At 41.2% G+C, this 18,340-nt stretch overlaps 1 protein-coding gene across 2 annotated transcripts in view; it reads left to right on the top strand.

Annotated features, from left to right (window-relative positions):
- Nucleotides 1-764: 764 nt before the first annotated feature.
- The window catches only part of OGFRL1 (opioid growth factor receptor like 1), an 85,311-nt gene continuing 67,735 nt past the window's right edge, over nt 765-18,340 (top strand). For both annotated transcript variants that reach the window (XM_079299150.1, XM_079299149.1), the window contains exons 1-2: nt 765-901; nt 8,255-8,366. In XM_079299150.1, coding sequence (XP_079155276.1) covers nt 8,328-8,366 — 39 coding nt within the window. In that variant the 5' untranslated portion in view covers nt 765-901; nt 8,255-8,327. The remainder of the gene's footprint in view (nt 902-8,254; nt 8,367-18,340) is intronic.

The following is an 18,340-nucleotide window of genomic DNA, read 5'->3' as shown; positions in this document are numbered from 1 at the left end:
TATTTCTTCTGCCCACTTCTTGGAGAGGGACTTGGTGTTTCCCTACAGGCCAAAAGGACGGCTCAAGGGAGGCTTTTGGTCTCCACCAGCTCCTCTCTCCGGATCCCCGTGTGACGGGGACGTCACTCAGCTTCTTCGCAAGTCCTTTTTCCCTTCCACCCCTGCCGCCTCTAGGAACGAGCCTGCGGGCGGACAGGACAGGACAGGCTGTGCCGAGCCGAGCCGAGCCGAGCCGAGCCGAGCCGAGCCGAGCCGAGCCGAGCCGAGCCGAGCCGAGCCGAGCCGAGCCGAGCCCTGCTGGCCCCTCAGGGACGCGCGGCCCGGGCAGCCCCGCGCGCAGCCCCCGCCGGCCGCCCCGTGCCGCGCGCCGCGCGGGGGAGGCGGGCCCGCCCGCCGCGTCGCCCCATTGGCTGCGCGCGGGACTCTCCGCGCTCCCCGGTACCTCATTGGCCGGGGCGCCCCCTGCCCCGAGCCGATTGGCGGAGCGCGCCGGGATCCCCTCCGGCGGGGGGGCGGCGCTCGCGCGGGGGCGGCCGCTCGGTCACCTGCGGCCGGGGCGGCCCCGCTCCGCTCCGCCGGCCCCGCCGGGGCGGCCGCGGCGTCACCGGGAACGGCCGGGACAAGCCGCAGAAACAAAGAACATGGCGAGGGGAGGAGGAGCTTACGCCGCCTCAACCGCTGGGAAGGGCGCTCCGGGGGCGTACAATGCCCGCCGCGGGGCGGGCTCGCTTCCCTCCGCCCCCTTTCCCCGCCCTTGTGGCCGGGCTGGCGGGGGGCTGGGGCGGAACGGAACGGGACGGGCTGGACTGGACTGGACTGGACTGGAGGTGGCTGTCGGGAGTGGGTCCGCTGTCTGCCGCAAGTTCGGCCCGGAGTGGGAAGTTGGGCGGGACCCGTGCAGGTAAGGAGCGGGCGGGGGTCCCGGGGCACCTGCGGGCCGGGCCGCGCTCCCGCTCCCGCTGCGCCCGCAGCTCCGGGCTCCGGCCGGGGCCGCAGGTGCGCCAGCAGCGGGCGGCCGTGCCCGGCGGGGCCGGTGCGCTGAGGCAGCCCCCGCGTCTGGAAACTTTTTAGGAACTTGGAAGGTTGTCCGCACTGGTTGTCTCCCTGCTGGGGAGAGCTGGGCGCTGTGCGCGGCACCTGGCCCAAAACTTTGCGGGACTGTCAGGGCCGGAGCGGGAACCTCCTAAAAAACTCTGCCTAAAATTGCGTGGAGTGCCCGTCCTACCTGTGGAGAGGTGCCGGGACCGCTGCCCTTGTGAAAGGAAAACTCTCCAACCCGTTTTCTTCTGGCGTCTGCACGGAGTGCGGCTCTCTGCTGGTTTTTCTCGACTCTCAAATTATTCTTTAGCTCTGGTCTTCAATAAATACTGCTCATGTCAGAACGATTATGGTACTGCTGAGAGGCCTTAGTCGGGATTTTGATCCTTTCAGTTTGTACTGATATGGAGACTGTTTTTTGTGGGGTTTTTTTAAACTAACTAATAATTTGAGCATCCGGTTTGAGGGGTAACTTAAATGAATCGTACTAAGCGTTCAGCTTTTCGGCGTTTGGTTTAAGATGTTCTGAGCTAGTTAGTTGAAGTTTGGATTTTGAGAAATGTTTAGAAGTGGAGTGATAAATCACTGGGCTGCTTAAAGTCATGATTAATGCGTTCATAATTAATTCAGTTACGGTCCCGTCCGCCTCCCCCCCCCCCCCCATCCTCCCCCAGATTCACATCGAGGCAGCTCAATTGCATATCAAAAGCCTCTTCTCATTTTCATTTACTAAGTTATTAGACTTTCAAACTGTTCTCGTTCCTTTTCTTCTCACTCTGCTCACACCCTCAACAGTTGAAATGACATTTTGGGGCAAGTGTCTCAGTGTACTTGCTTAGACACAAGTAATAAAGACAGCTTAGCGATGGAAAAGCCAGGAGTGTAAATAGCCATTATTTCCTATCAAAGGTTAATTAGTTATCATCTTTATATCTGCACGTGTAAGTATAAGATGGGTAAAATTTTAAGATGAAAGTGCACAGCGGCCCTGGAAGGTACTGTTACACATTGCCCCAGCTTAAGAAGAATATCTCTTTAAAATGTGTTGACATTTAATTGACCTTTGAAAGTTCATTCTGTTAATCATACTCAAAGCACTAAAGCTATGGTTGACTGATCTGGTGCTCGTACATTCAGCCGTGCTCAGCATATAAATTCTGCAGCATAATTGCTACTTATTGAGCAAGAGTTTCTTTTCTTCTCTGAAAATGAGAAAGTTTTGCTTCGCCTCCGGCTGGGTGCTACGGGTAGAGTTGTGAATCCAAATGCTTTCCTGCCATCAGTTGTTGTGGCGGGTGTGGCCTCCAGCCAGGCAAGAAATTCCTTTGCTGAAACTGTGGTTTTTTCCTTCCTGAGGCCGCCCGTAGGGCAAGGTAACCTTGAAGGTTACTTCTGTATCTACTTTGAGTCAAAACACAATAGGTCACTAAGCTTTTTATGTTTTAAACTCTTCTATATGCCAGCTGTTTGAATGGAGAAGGCTGAGTTTAAAAAGGTTGATTGCAGAAGATAACTTCTCTCTCCCCCTCAAAAACTTGGTTCTTAAAGTCAAACCTAGTATACCCATGTTAATTTGCATGCTACCTTTTTATGGCTGTTGTCCATAGCTTTGTTCTAACTCAAAGTCATACAGATACAGGGAGTGGAAGCATTACTTATGACCTCACTGTCAAAAGATCTGGGTAAAGATTAATTTTAAGTGGGTTCACTTTCTGGAGAGATTTCCCAATGAGGTTAATATAGTTAGTAATAGTTTGTGTGTGTTGAGACCTCTTGTGTCATATCATGGATTGTAAGACTGCTGCCTCATGAGAAATGAGGGAAACACTAAATGTTAAATGCAGTGTCAGTGATTCCTAATACATCATTAGCTCTTCGCTGTTACTATTGAAAACTAATTATTATATTTTATTCTTAGTCAAAAATCTACTTACAAAGCTAAAGATCTGGCATTGCTCTTGTAATTTTGTGAGGTATTTTGTCAGTGCTGGAATCCCCTAACTGTGAAGACAGATGGATGTGATGTTCAAGGTGCATTTGCAGCCAAGTAACTGCCCTGACACTGCGTAGGGGTTGGGAGTTGTTAAAGTCTACAGAGGGAAGGATTGTCATCTGAGCAAGTATTTTCATCAGGGCTGTGTCCACCAGCAGACAAATGCTTTAAATGCTAAAAAGTGATCCTGTCGTTGAGTTTTGTTTATTTTAGTAGGATAGATACAAGTACCACACGTGATTAATTTCACTGATTCTTTAAAAAGCTGAGTGCAGATAAATGTGCCAAGAGTATGTCTGTACTTTCTGTACAGTTGACAGAAGGAGGAGGCAAAACATCTAGGGTAGTTAAAGGGCTGGAGTGTGCAGGTGTCTGACCTGCAGCTGCCCTGTTGCCCATAGCCCAGAGTTGGCACCCACTTATCTGTGGGACTTGCAGGAAAAGACCATGCAAGGTGTCCTCTGTCACATCAGAGGACAGCGATCAGAGCCTCGGGGACCAGCAGGACATGTAGAGAGAGATCTGCTCTGCAGCTTAGCTTTTATAGAGGCTTAAGTCTTGGGTCTAGCTAGGTGAAAGTGTCAATCTGTTTGTAACTTGCAGTTGCAAACACTGCCCTGGAATGAGATTCCTGAGCATGGTCCCCGATTCCAAAGAGGTCTTCTTACTGATTTGGGGGTGTGGTGGCTCTCCTGGGTGGCAGAATGGCAGAAGCTCCTGGACTGAGCGTCTCCTATTGAAAGCAGTGATCAAAGCATGGATGGCATCACCACATACGGGCACAGGCATTCAAGAGGGCCAATGAAAGCCATGAGTTGTGCCTGAGACAGACCTACAGGGGGACTGAAACCCAAACTCTTCTTGCCCTAGTGTTTGTATTGTGCAAAAAGGTTTCTAGTGCAGCTGGTGTATTCCCAAACTCCTTTTTTTTATTGTTGGGTTTAAGGACAGATCTGGAAGTTGCACATTCTCTTCAGCAGCTGAGGAGTGACAGAGTGAGCAGGGAATTTGAGCACCGTGTAGTGGTTGGGATGTGCAGTATTGGTTCAGTCAGTGTTATGAAGGCTTCAGTGTTGGTACACGTACCCACTGGCAGGAAGCTGTGTGCACAGAGGGTAGTAGCAGCCAAGAACGGATGTTTAAAGTTTTAATGATATCTAAAACTTTATCCGGCACCTCAACCCTTCAGGGTTAAAAGGGAGAGTCTTATAAAGGTGATGGTTGATGTTCTTTCTATCTGCATTCCTAGATTACTCTGAGGAGGATAACATGAAGTAATTGTCTGAAGATTATGGCATTGCGTGAAAGGAATGTAGCACTAGGCCATAAATTAACAGGAACAGGAAAAACTCATTCTCAACTCCAGTTTATTAACTTAGCCATTTGCATATGTAATCCTTTGTACCAAAAACTTGTACTATATAAATATACCTTTTACAATAGCAGCCTACCACAGCAAAGAGATTTTTCTGCCAAAAAGTTTTCCCTTTCTCTTTCAAGTTCAGGTATGTAGAAAATAAATTAAACATTATCTGTCTATAGCACTGCATGTTGAATAAAACATATGATAATATATTCTTGATCAGTGTTAGATCCACAGATGCTTTTCCTCTGTAACCATTTAGAGTGCATATGTAGACAGGTTTAGTTGCATTTTAACATACTTGCTGGTCAAGGTGAGCCCAAGCCATCTTAATGTGACATGCCTGACATAATCCCAAGGGGATTAGTTGTTAAGACATTTGAAAAATAAAGTCAGGTCTCGCTTCAGTGTTTTTACTAAGTGACACATGTTCTAAATTAAAGCTTTTGCAGCAAGTTGATTATAAACTTTCTAGGAGTCTAAGCAACTGAGAGCTGTTCTTGGAGCTGTCAAGAGATGTACTCATAGCTCTAATTTTTAGCTACTAAATCTATATTTACTAACTAGGGATTTTCTTCCTTATTGACCATCAGAAAAGTGTTTTGTTTTTTTTTTTAATAGAAGAAGTCTTCATATGTGTTCACTTTCTTATTTTCTTTTTCTGTAATCTCTAGGCAGTTATTTCTGTTATCAGGAATAAAATGCAGTTACATGACCTGTTTGCATGTGTGGAAAACTGTGTGGGGGCAGCATTTAGAATAAGTCTATACTGAAAAGAATGACTTTATACTGAAAACTTTGGGATGAAGGTGAGGAAGAAGGATATTTCTAAGTTCCCAATGTCTGAATCAGCAGGGGTTTTTTCTCACTTTGTGCTGTCCTCCTACCTGTTATTTCTCACATGCAGCTCTATTTTAGCAGTTACAGAAGGGTTCACTCTTTCTTCTTCTCCTGCAGAACTCTGTAGTGTGTGCATTCTTTGGCATGTCGGTGTTGATTGCTGTGTAGTAGTTTTTTGAGCACTTTGGAGCTTCCCCAGTTTCTGAGCTAGGGCATTTATGCTGGTAAACCCTCTCTTCTCTTGCTTCACTGGTCAGTCTAATGCTTTCTTCTTGCTTTGTATGACTGAATTGTGCCTCTCTTTTAACTTGGGCATTTTTTTTTTTTTTTTTTGTCATGTGTCTGTTCGTCTCTTGTAACTTCTGCTTCTGAAAAGTTGGAAGGAAAGATCTTTTCACAGTGATGAGGATACAGGTTAACATTAACAACATTCAGGTTCGTGGCCCTGTCAATATGATGTCAGCATTTTATTTGATAGGTCAGAATGTTTAATTTCAAACTGTGGGAACAAGCAAGTGTTTAACTACTGATGTTCAGTTTCATTCTCTTCCCTCATTTCATAAGCCTGGTCACACCCAAGAAAAGGGGAGGCTGTTGGAAATAAGTGAAGTATGGGACTTGAGTAGGTGTATTGCCCCAGTCAGTATGTGTGCAAAGAGTAGTGCATTTGCTTCACATGAACTCTAGTTTTGTTTTTTAAATGTTGCTGTTGTTTCTCTTTTGTAGTGCTATGAATAAACAAACATTTTCTACATAACTTTAGAACATGCTATTCTTAATGAAGTTGCTTTCTGCACACTTTTAGTGAATATTTTGCTCCACAATAGTACCCAGTAGTTCTCTTTCATCTAGAACTAATTTCTGGTGTGTCCCAAAGTACCTTTGGGACAAGAGTAATCAATGCATTGCACAACCTCATGGGTAAGGATGTGTAAGCCTTGCAGACTCTTCTGCAACATCAGGGGTTTGTGCAGTTCACTGTGGAGCATGTTAAGTTGTGATAGTGTTGTGGTCAGAGGCTGTATTTGTTTTGATCTGCTGGAGATGAAGGACAAATATTGTGATTGTGCTAATTATTTTGTGAGTCTTTATGTCCCTGTTTTGTGCTTGAACTCTAAATGTGTAAAGGAGTGATGGGAAGCAAAGACATGGCCTCTCCTGTATTTGCAGGGAATTTGGGATGGCTGCAGTGTGCTACCTATAAGCAAGCAGAAATTATTCCTGCATTAACAACCTGACCCTGAAATTAGAAATATGAGGGTAAACTTGCAGCATATGAGGGGTGAGTCACTGGGCTGCATCAGAGTTGTCTCTGCTTTTCTCAGAAGTACAGTAGGGTATAAAATAGTTCCCCAGGGATGTGACTTCCTCACAAATTACATGTCCTGAAAAAGGAAATAAGAAATGTGAGTTAGGAGACAGTTTGCAAAATACAGAATGGAAGTGTTCTAAAAGTTCTTAGAGGATTTTGGGACAGAATTTTTTGTTTGAACATGGTTCTGTTCAGCCCAACATATGTGTGCTCCTGTGTGCAGGGGTCTAAGTATGTGCCATAACTGTAATGTGTCCCCTGTGCCAGAGGCTTATCACTGCAGCTGTATTTTGCCTTTGAAATGGACAGTGCAGCTGAATGAATTGTAAATGCTCTATGTATTTTGTACACTTTTAAAGCTAAGTAAATGTTCTTTGCTAAACTTGGGATCTGTCATGTTATGCTCCCTTGGACAATGCTTCCCCAATAAAACTATGAGAAGTTACTACCATTGGAGCCTGTTTTCTGGTCTAATATATGTTCTTTATTTTTGTGCTGATCCAGTACGTGGTCTTTATATTTGTCTGTCATGAGAAGCCACAAACTTACTGGTTCTGCACTGGGAGGTGACAGGCAATGTACAGTTCAGCACAGTTTCAGGCTGGATGCTGCACCATGGAACAGCAGCTGGCACAGCACTTGGCTCTGCCAACAAGGAGAGAGAAATGCTTCACACCACCTGGGTGTCACCCACTGCTGCCAGCTGATACCAAACAACAGTCAAACCTGTTGCATCTTCCTTTCTGGCCAGTACTTAAGGTTTGCAGACTTCTCAGTGATTCCCTCATGACACTGAAATGGAGAGGAGTAAGCAACACTGTTCTGTTCACTGATGCTATAGCAGAGCATACTTTTCATGCTCCTCTTTAGCTTTCACTTATTGCTGCAGCTGTTTGATGAAAACGTGCTTACCAAAGGCATCTTTGTTTCACATGGCACATCCAAAATGAGTTCAAGTACTTTCAAAAGGTGTCAGGGGTGCAAATTGAGAAATATTATGTTTTGAGTGTATACATTTCAGTTAATAAGTGCTATGTCCTGGACTTATTTTGCTTTTGTTGTATGCTCATAACTTAGATTTCAGAACTGTCATGTGTGTATTCTCCCTCTACTTTAGGTTTGTTTACCGTAGTTCTCCTTATTTTGTTTTTTTCTGTGCTCTTCTCAGTGTCTATTTCTTTGGGTTTTGCCTAATTTTGTAGTTCTGTCTTGTGCATCTGCTTGCTCATCCATCTTCATGGGAGCTCTCCATGTCCTCCTTCCTCTAGAATGATTGCATGAATAAATTCTTCTCAATCTTAAAGTCTCTGGGGATTTTGCTTTTCTGAAATTATGTTAAATCTGAGATTGATTATGTGGTTGGTTTTGGTTGTGTGATCTGTACGTTTCTTAATGTAATAAATGAGAAGTCATTATGCCTATCTCTGGTGGCAAATTTAAATTTTTCAGTGTTGTTTCTGAATACTTATGCTGCCTTAGCAGTTGACCTTTATCTATATGAATTGAGAGACAGCTGCATTCAGCAGTAATGTGTCACTTTAAACACATTCTAAGTTTTAAATGATGGTGCCAGAAAAGGACACAGTTGTAATCACGGTTGTTAAAAGCTATCTGACTTCTTACAGACAGTCCTAATAATGAGAACTATGTGATCTGAACTGCTGAACTTCTGGAATTACAATAACTTCTGTTCATGTATGTGATACAGATTCCTGGAAATCTGAGGAGCAGTCTTTGGTGGAGGAAGAATGTAATTCTCCCCGGAGGTGTGGGTATCTCTTATGAAGTGGACTGAAGTAGGATCAGCTGATATCCAAGCAGTAAGTTTTTGGGGTTTTTTTTTACCAGGTATATGGCTAGTGAGGTGCACTATAGTATTCATTCACTTAGGTGGATTAGAAGCTGATTAAAGTCTTGAATGATTATACATTGAGGAGAGAATTTTGAGAAGAGACCCGAGAAAACTAGACACTACATGTTGTTCATGATTTTACCAAGAGTTTTGACATCTCATTCCCAAATATTTGGATGTTTTGTGACTCGTTTGGTGCATAATTTCAACTGCTTGTCTGCAACTGCCTGCTTAATGCAGGGAGAGCCTACTGCTTCAGGCATTTTAGAGCTCAAATGCAGTTGGGAGAATTGGATTCATCTGTAACAGTTGGAGATACTCATGCTATATCATAACAGCTGTGAACTTGAGTTCATATAAGTAATGTGTGCTTAATCTTCCTGTGCTGTCAGTGACAGGAAGAGGAGGAATAATATTTTCCCATATTTAATGATGATCTTAAAGTTTTTGACAAGCAAATTTGAAAATGTAAACTATAAAGCAACTTAGGAAAAAATTGTCACAAGTTAAGCTACATAGAATTTGCAAAACATTTTAATTTGCATTTTCATATGTTGATATTCCAGTGTTAATGTGATATGATTAAAAACTAATTTACCTGTCTGAGTTGATACAAACCTATCACCTCGTCTGTATGGAAGATATCAGAAAAGGTAGAGGCCCTATTTTTGAATTCTAAGAGCACTTGGCAAGCTTTGGTTTAGTTGCTTTGTTTGTTTTTCTAGTTCTTTCTTTGTCACCAATAATCCATTAATCTGATTTAGAAACATGAAGACATTGAAAAGTTAGGATGTTGTCCTTTTTGTCTTACCTGTATTTTACCTGTTCAGGTATGTTTCACCTTATAAAGATCAGCATTCAAGCCCCTGTTGATTGCTATTTGAGTCTTGGACAATTCTTACAAAACACTGCTGTACGAATACTTTATAAATTAAATATCAGAGTGGCAAAGACAAATCATTGCCTTCTCCTGCATAACAGTCCTACTGGATGACAAAGTGCCTCACAGTTTTAGAGTGACCTTCTTTTGACTTTCATACAAATATAATCTGTGTTTTTAAATGGAAGGATAGCCATATATGGAGTGGAATTACATGTGATTGCTGATATAATGTCCTTCATCTAATTAATTCTATTTTATAGCCTTCCTACATTTTCCCCCTCTAAGGTGTAGGTATTAGGCTAGTATATTTACAAATGAAATGATAATTTTAGTGTCATGAGTAGGTGTAATTAGGCTGAAATACTTCAATTTTGCAGTCAGTGTTTTGTGTTTGGGGTTTGTTTTTTTTTTTTTTGTTTTTTTTTTGTTTTGTTTTGTTATGGGGTTTTTATTGTAACTATCTATGTATATCATTTTACAAGGTGATTTAAGTGTATTTCTTAGCTGGTTTGTGAAAAATAAGATGGAACTTGCCAAGACATGAACTCTTTTCCTTTTTTCCCAAAGTATTGTTATAGTAAACCTATTTTCTTACTGTCCTATTCTTGAGTAGATCTCGCAGAGGAAGCACCATTGCCTCCTCATATTGCCAACTTTGTGATAAGTTGGGGTCCTTACTGAGAGTTTCATAGCTTGTCATGATAGCTCTCCTAAGGAGAGGGTGAGTGGATCCTGTGGCTCTGGTGTGGTATATAGATGCCAAGTGCTAGGAATTCCTGGAATGTAGAGTTGTGCAGCACTGATAAAGTTTGCTTTGTTTCCTTAGTGACTTGACCCATTGAGAAAATGTGATTCCCTAGGAAGGTTTAGCAGCTCAAAGTTTATATTGAATAAAGGGAAAGACCCTAGCATAATTCTGCTTGTTTTCACCTGCTGCCTGACAGATTAATTTTCTTAACCTTAGTATAGAAAATATAACCCTGAGTTTTGAAAGTGATTTATAGAGATCCTTCACACTTATCAGTTTGAGTAAATACGCCACAGGCTTCTGCGTTCCAGCTACAGTCTTTTCATAACCTTCTCGGTTTACAGTGTGGTAATTTCATTTGGGGGTAAAAAAGTTTCAAGGAAAAACACCTTCTAATTAGAGTGATATAATCACTCTGCTTGCCTGCTGCGGTTTCATATGACTTCAGAAAAATAGTTGAGTGATTAATCTTTAATTTTCCCCATCATTAACTTAATAAGGAAATGGGAGATAGAACAAAAAACAAACAGCAGAACTGTACAACCGAGACACTGTTATGCCAGATCTTTTTGGCTTTTTCCTTTGGTGAGAAATGCCATTCTGCCAACTCTATGTGAAGTGTAGCAGCAGCTGGTTAGCTCAGATAATTCGTAGAAATCTGGAACTTTACTGAAGCCTTTGCAGAGCTTGCTATACAACTTCTTCCCTCTTCCCCACAGTCCCCTCTGGGCTGGGTGGTGGGGTTTTTTTCCTATGGTTTTATTTAGAAGCACATATTGCATAATCTAAACTTCTAATATCATATAATTTCCTTGCACCCGTTTTTTTGAGGGAAAGGAAGCCATCCTAGACACTAGCGAAATACCCTTAGGAAGGGTTTGGTTCTATTTTTGTGCTAGTTACTATCTTTAGTTGCTGTGCTGATAAGTGAACTTTGTTGTAGAGTAATGCAGTTTTTGTATGAATGTGACAGGATTGGTCGAGTCTCTTGGAGAGCAAAAACAAATACAACAGCAGAAGCAGGTTTATCTTTGTATGTCTGTATTTAATTCTTACTGTGTGTAAAACAGGCAACATAATACTAGAAGTGCAATGCTTGAATAGAAAATATGCCTGGCTGTTTGCAAATGTTCATCTGGAAGTTGTACTTTTTTTATTAATAAATACTATAAAAACAGTCTGATGTACATCTGCGGGCAGCAACACAGCAATAGAAGTTGTAGTGATCTTAACTAACCTGCTTGGAGGCTTCTGCATGTTAATAATATAAAATAAACAGCCAAGGAATGTGTGTTGCTGTTGACAGTGAGCGACTGTAAACATCCTCGACTGGAAGCTGTGAAGCAGCAGATGGGGCTTTCAGTCGGATGTTTGCAGCTGCCAACTGCCACAGACGTCAAGAAATGTTTGACACTAAAACATAGCTGTCCGTTTAAAACTTTTATTTCATTTATCACAGGCATACAAATTAGGCCAAACTTTTCTACATACTGCTTAATCTTTCTTGTGATGTCTGTGTCTTAATATCTAGAAATCATCCACTCGCTGTTAGGAAGAATCAAAAATGAAATCAGGCAATATTTTTAACTGCAAGCTCAGTTCTAAGTTTTCAGAGTTGCTTGTTTGTACAGGTTGCTTGGCTTTGTTTTTAGACTCCACTAGAAAGTTTTCACAAGATTATTTCACATCTGTCATCTTCCAATGGTTCACTTAAATTTTGAAATCCTAAGCCTTGTAGGAAATAATCACTTAAAGTACTTCTAGAAACTAGAAATTCACCACTAGGCAAAACTTGGGGGGAGGGGGGAGGGAAAGTATTAAAAATTGATTTTTCCAGGAAGAGGCCCAACCCTGAAAAATGATGGGGAGGTCAGGGAGATTTCATGTGTCTGGGTTTACCTTATATGTATCATAGCATCTCAGCTCTTTGAGGTTCAGTGACCTTCACCCTCCCTTGTAACAAAAAAAAAAAAAAAAAAGGAGGAAGTGCTAAAAGTTGATTCATACTTTTCATACTTTTCTAGATGTCAGTTGAGGCAATTTCAAGATTCCAGTCCTGCCAACAAATTATATGTGTGGGTGGACCCTGTTGCTAAAATAATGGCCATAAGACATAGGGAAGAATTTATGTGATTGGGACACTACTTATGGGTGATTGCTGTCATACCAGAAAAAGAGCAGTGAGGTTGTAGCACATAACTGATTTGGTACTGAAAGCACTGGTGCATTCCTTCTTGAGAGAACATGGAGACGATATTCATCTGCTTGGTGCATGTGTTAAATATCTGGGCTTTTGGTAAAGTGAGTTGTGTTGTTAATTATTTTTTCTTGTTGTCTTTTTTCTCAAATATGTTTGTATGCATGTTTGTATAAAAGTATGAGAGGACATGATCTAAACATTAATCTGTCCCTTTACATTTCACATAAGATACAGATACCCTAAGACTTTCCAGACTTTGTGACTTAAGGAGTTAATGCCCTCATTAGAGTTCTTAAAAAAGATTATTGTCATGTAGGTAAAAAAGTATCTTCAATGTCAAAACCCCTATATTTTGTATTTGAGAAACTTCTCTAATCTGTGTTTTGCAAATAGCATTCAGGGAAGATTTGTATACTTGTCAGGTTCAAATTATATTGTATTTCAGTAAGGCTTGAAGCTTCTGTTAGGCTTAGCACTGTACATCATCTTGCACACTTCTTGTTCATAGTAAGGTATAAGATGTCCCAAAAAGGATTTACAGTCTCATTCAAGACCAGTGGCATCAAAGTGGAATTTAGATAATGTGGGCAGGAATCATATGGGAAGACTGAGAGGAGGAGGACAATGGGATGGGCATTTTCAGTGGCTTTGAGTTGCTTGCTATTTAAAATATAGGAAGACAGAAGACATATCTTCTTAGCCAGTTATATATTTGGCTGTAAATATCTTGGAAGATGATGGTTTAGTTGGATAGTATACAGATTTGAAATTAGGACAGACAGTGAGGCTGTGAAGGTTGATGATTTTTTTTTTCTCTGCTGATGAAGCGGGTGAAATGGGCAGAGATTTCCAAAAGCCTCTTCTTGCAGATCTAAGTGACAATCTTATAGTGAACACAGAAAAAGAAAACTCAACAAATACAGCATTTGATTTAAAATAATTGCAAATTTAATTCGGGGCCAAGGTAGTTGTTCAGGGTATGGCTTACATGGGTTGTAGAAGTAGCTGCATTTTTGGTATTTATGGAGGAAGAAAAATGGGAATTACAGGCAACAGTCAGGTTAGATTTGAAAATTATAGAGGTGGGTGTACTGGTGACAAAGTAGAACAGTAATGAACAGAGTTGTGGTTTAACAAATAACAAGTTCTTAGAGGAGTCTTTCTGGGCTTAAAACTGGCTTTATTGACAACCACTTTCTAAGTAAACTTGTAATGAAACTTATGAGACTTGGATACACTTGAGAAATGCCATCTAGGCAGAGGATTCTTGACATAATCTCCTCATCTGAAAAGCTTCACAATAGTTTTGAAGAGGGTTGAGCAATAGGAAAAGACTTGCATAGGCAGAGTATTTAATATCAAAAGCATTAAGTACCTCCTGTGAAGATTTACATATTGATAATATTTGTGCTTTGGCAGGAAATTCTTTCAATACCCATTCTATTACTCTTCTTCCTGAATTACGTACTGTCTCAAAGTTCAGCATGTTTCCTCTTGGAAAATGTAGTAATATGTTGGGACTGTTTTCTTCAGCCTCCAATCACACTACGTGCACATGAGTTTTCTTTGTAAGAAGCAGCTTCAGACACGTAACCTGCTCTTCTGCCAACTACCTCTTAAAAACTGCTAGGGCTAAATTTCAGAAGAATTTATGGTGGTTTGACCCTGGCTGGATGCTAGGCACGTGTGAAAGTCACTTTGTCACTGCCTTCCACAACTGGATGGGGGAAGAAAATAAAACAAAAAGTTCATGAACTGAAATAAGGACAGAAAGAGATCACTCTCCAAATATCGTCATGGGCAAAACAGACTTGACTTGGGTATATTAATTGAATTTATTACCATTCAAAATTAGAGCAGAATAATGAAAGTAAAACAAAGCACCTTAAAAGCACCTTTTCCCCACTCCTCTGTCCTTCTCACACTCAACCTCCTCCCCCACAGTGGCAAAGGGAGATGGAGAATGGTGGCCATGATCAGTTTATCACAGATTGTTCCTGATGGTGCTCAGGGAGAGGAGTCTTTCCTCTGCTGAAATGTGGGATCCTTCCCTTGAGAGACAGTTCTCCAGGAACTTCTCCAATGTGAATCCTTCCCATAGACTTAAGTTCTTCATTACCTGCTTCAACATGGGTCATTCTTCCACAGGATACAGTTCTTCAGGCACAGCCTGATCCAGTGTGGATTCCCCACAGGGTCACAAGTCCTACCAGGAAACCTGATTCAGCATGGGCTCCTCTCTCCATGGGTCTGTGGATCCCTGCCAGGAGCCTGCTCCAGCACAGACTTCCTGCAGAGTTACAGCATCTTTTGGGCTTCCACCTCTTCAGGTGTGGGTCTCCTCCATGGGCTGCAGGTGGATCTCTGCATCCCCACAGAGTGCAGGGAAATTTCTGCTCCAGTGCCTAAAGCACCTCCTCCTCCTCCTCCTCCACTGACCTTGGTGTTTTGAGTAGTGTTCCTCTCACATATTCTCACTTATCTTGGAGCCAAATTATTTTTGCACAATGACTTTTTTTTGTTCTTAAATATGTTATCATGGGGCACTACTACCTGCTCAGACTGGCTTGGCCTTGGCCAGCAGCAGTTCCATCTCAGAGGTGACTCTCCTTGACTTGCCAGACATGAGAAAAGTCTCTGGCAGCTTCTCACAGAAGCTACCCTTGTAGTCTCCACTGTTACCAAATTCTGGCCATGCAAACCTGTTAAAAGAGTGTTAGAGCAGTGGCCCTTATTTTCTGTCTGAAATAGCAGCTGGCTGCTAGCTTTATCATACCTTAAATATTGGTGTATGTTGTCTTACCTGGTACTTGTTGAGGTCACCATCTCCCTGAGGAGACAGGGTGTTGTTTTCAGGCCCTGCTTTTCAGATTTGGATAGGTCAAGTCAAGCCTCTTCACCTATCTGCAGAATTAACAATGCATTCTTAAAAAGCTTCTTTGCTCCCCAGCCTTGTTTGAAAGAAAAGAACAGGTCTTGTCTGAGGGGTCTTGGTTTTGACTTTGCCAAGTTGTCTGCCAACAGGAAGGAGGGAAGTAAAGAGGGAAGTCAACCAGCACTGTTTACATCTGCATGCTGTTTATGGAAATCATCTTTTACATGACAGGGCAACTGTTGGAAACAGCCCAATCCATCTGCCTACATGTGCACTTGTTATGAAGAAAATGCAGGTAATGATGTGAATGGAAAGCTTTCAATACTGAGCTGCTGTTCTTACTCAAGCTGCACTCAAAACCGTATATTGTTCAGATGTGTGCTTTAACTCTTTGCCTGAAAAGTGAGTGTTTAATCACCCTGTTTCTTGGGAAGGTCTCTGTTAATTATATGTGAAATAGGCATTAAACAGTGTGCTTGGGTTGTTTAGAAACAGAATTAAAGAAGATTAACTAATTCTGTATCACTAAAAAAATCTGAATTAGAAAGGATGATTCTTTTGAGTTGAAGTGAATTTAGTTGAATTTGGCATGTAAGTTTTTCCCCTTTAGGAAGTTTATAGACCAAGATGCATGAATGCCATTTTTTTTCCTATTGATATATACAGGCTGTTTTGGTTTTTTCCCAAAGCTTCAAATAGTTATTATGAAACAAATAAATGAACAAAGGATATGGGAAGGAAGCCACGTGCCATGCAGTGACATAGTGTTTTTCCAGATGATAGCTTGAGGCATCTTTTTGACTGTGGATGTCAACGTAGTTGCTTTTATTTAACAATACATCTCTTAATTTAATATGGTTCGCCAGCATTTTCCTCCATTTCAAGCTTCCTGTTATTGGCACTTGGATTTTTCTTGTGAATAAGTTGAAATACTTTTCTGTTACTTTGTTTTGTGTTGCTGAAGTATTTTTTCTTCCCCCTCTTCTTTGTAGATCCTTTGAATAAATACATATCTCTTTTCATAGTGCAGAGCATAAAAAATTAATTCAAGAGCTTCTGCCTGTAGTAAGGCAAGACTATCAGTGGAAGAGAGGGATATTGCTCCGAGCGGTTTTTTTGCAGTCTCCTTTGGGCATCCAGGTGTATTTCAGTCAGTAGTAGGTTTTTGAACATTGACATCTGAGCCATTCTGTGTTCTTCATTGCACTCCTTTTGTAGCTCTTCTAGTGTGAGGACAGAGGGCTTTTAGCTGTCCAGAATGCTGTGCAGGGATCTCTTGTCTCTTTGCTTTCACCACATCACTCATTTCTTTGCCTTTCCTTGACTCGCCTTTATTCATTAGATGCAACTTTAACTGCTTGCTTTTGTCTTCATCACAGCCTGTACATGAAATAACTCCCACATCCAGTTGTTCTGTAATGCTATTAGTCTCCGTTATGGACCTGAACTTTTTCAATCCCTTTCAAACCTTTTTCCTTGGTCTCAGAAATAAAAGGTTAATCAGTCAACAACCTTTTTAACTACTTTGCTGTAGTAAAAGCTTTGGGAAGAGTGTGTGCACTCTGCTGAATGCCATAGGCTGTTAAGAGACGTTCTTACAGTAATGTTTATAGTACTCTTTTTCCTCTTGCCCTCCTCACCTTCTGTATACTTAGAGAACAGGATTAATATTTTCATATTGCAGTGTTGACTTTGCAGAGTTGATAGCTGCATTTCTGATGTGTGCTGCTATTTATGGTAAGCTGTCTGCTTTGTTCTGTGCAGAACAGTGAAAACATTTTACTTCCTTCAGAAAGGTTTTCACCATTCTGCATAACAACGTGTATATCCTTAATGTTCCTTTATATATATTTTTATATACATATAAATGTGAACTAATTGTATTAAGAAGTTCCACTATACAAGGCTGATATACTCTGCCTTTTATTTTTATTAGGTTGTGTATGTATGTGTATATACACACACACCTGTATCAGGGAAGAGGGAGAAGAAAGAGGCAAAGGAAGCTGTGCAAATGGCTTGGTTTTTTTCCTACCCATTGCCTAGATGTGCATGCTATGTGAAGTAAACCAGCCTTGTGTTCTAGAATTTCTTAATACAATTAGTTGCTAGCATTTTGCCTGTAGTTGATGACATTATTCAGTGGAATATGTGCTTATCTGAAGCTCTTGCTCAGATATTAGTGGCTTAAAAATATAAAGCTGAATACTTAGTCTACCTGCATTAGGTACAAATGCTGCTGTTCCATTAGAGCAAGTATCTTATTAGTGTGTCAGCAATTTAATTTATGAAGGATAGAATGATCTGTGAAGTTCCTCTATTTTGATTGTTAAAAACTATGTAACCTGAAAGCCTTTCTAGATATCTGATGTGATTCTGGGATTCATGGCAGTGATTAATTCTCTCACTATAAATGTTCTCCATCAACATCCCAAAATGTTTTCAAAATATACAGAATTTATTTTAAACAAACTGAACAATGATGAAATGGCAGAAAGCTTATGTGTGGCACATTTACTTCCTATCTCCTTGAAATCATACCTGCTATGAGGGGTTTTGGTCTTTTGAGTAGTGATGTCTCTTAAGACATTCCAGCCAGTAATTGGAGTTTCTATGTAATGCACGGAAAGCAGTGAAAGCAAGCAAACTGGCTTAGGTCCTAAATTTACAGGGCAAGGACAAGATGCAACCAGGAGCAGAGGGAAAAGCATATAAAGCAACACTCACATGGCTCTGCAGAGTTGGCACAATGTCCTGTCTGCTAAACCTTCTCCAGCTCTTCTTAGAGAAACTTGTATGCACAGAAGCATCCTCAGAAATACTTAAAAGACACAGGCTTGTATTTATTGTCTGTATTTATTCTGCAAAGCTTGTTAGATGAGGCCCAGGGTTATGACTCTGCAGATATACAGTTCTGAGCAAAGGGGACAGTTGTTGACAGGTCCATAATACAGGTATCTATGAATCAGTGAAGTATCTCAGAAGTGCTTATTTTATTAATACATAAGCTTCTTCACAAAGAGACTGATAGGAATTATTAATATTCTGAAAATAAATGTGGTTGTGTCTTAAGGTGAAAACCCACTGGAAATGTAGGTTCTCTGTCCCACTGTGGGATAGTGTGGATATCATTACCTTTGAATACTCTGTGGGATTCTAATTGTTCTTGAAAATTGGTAGGAAATATCTATGATAAGCATTATATTTCTGAACTTAGTACAGCTGTATTGCAGTTA

Source organism: Erithacus rubecula (assembly GCF_903797595.1).
Source record: "Erithacus rubecula genome assembly, chromosome: 2".
NCBI classification, from domain to species: Eukaryota; Metazoa; Chordata; class Aves; order Passeriformes; family Muscicapidae; genus Erithacus; species Erithacus rubecula.
The sequence above is the reverse complement of the archived record's forward strand: the minus strand, read 5'-3'. Positions and strand labels throughout refer to the sequence as shown.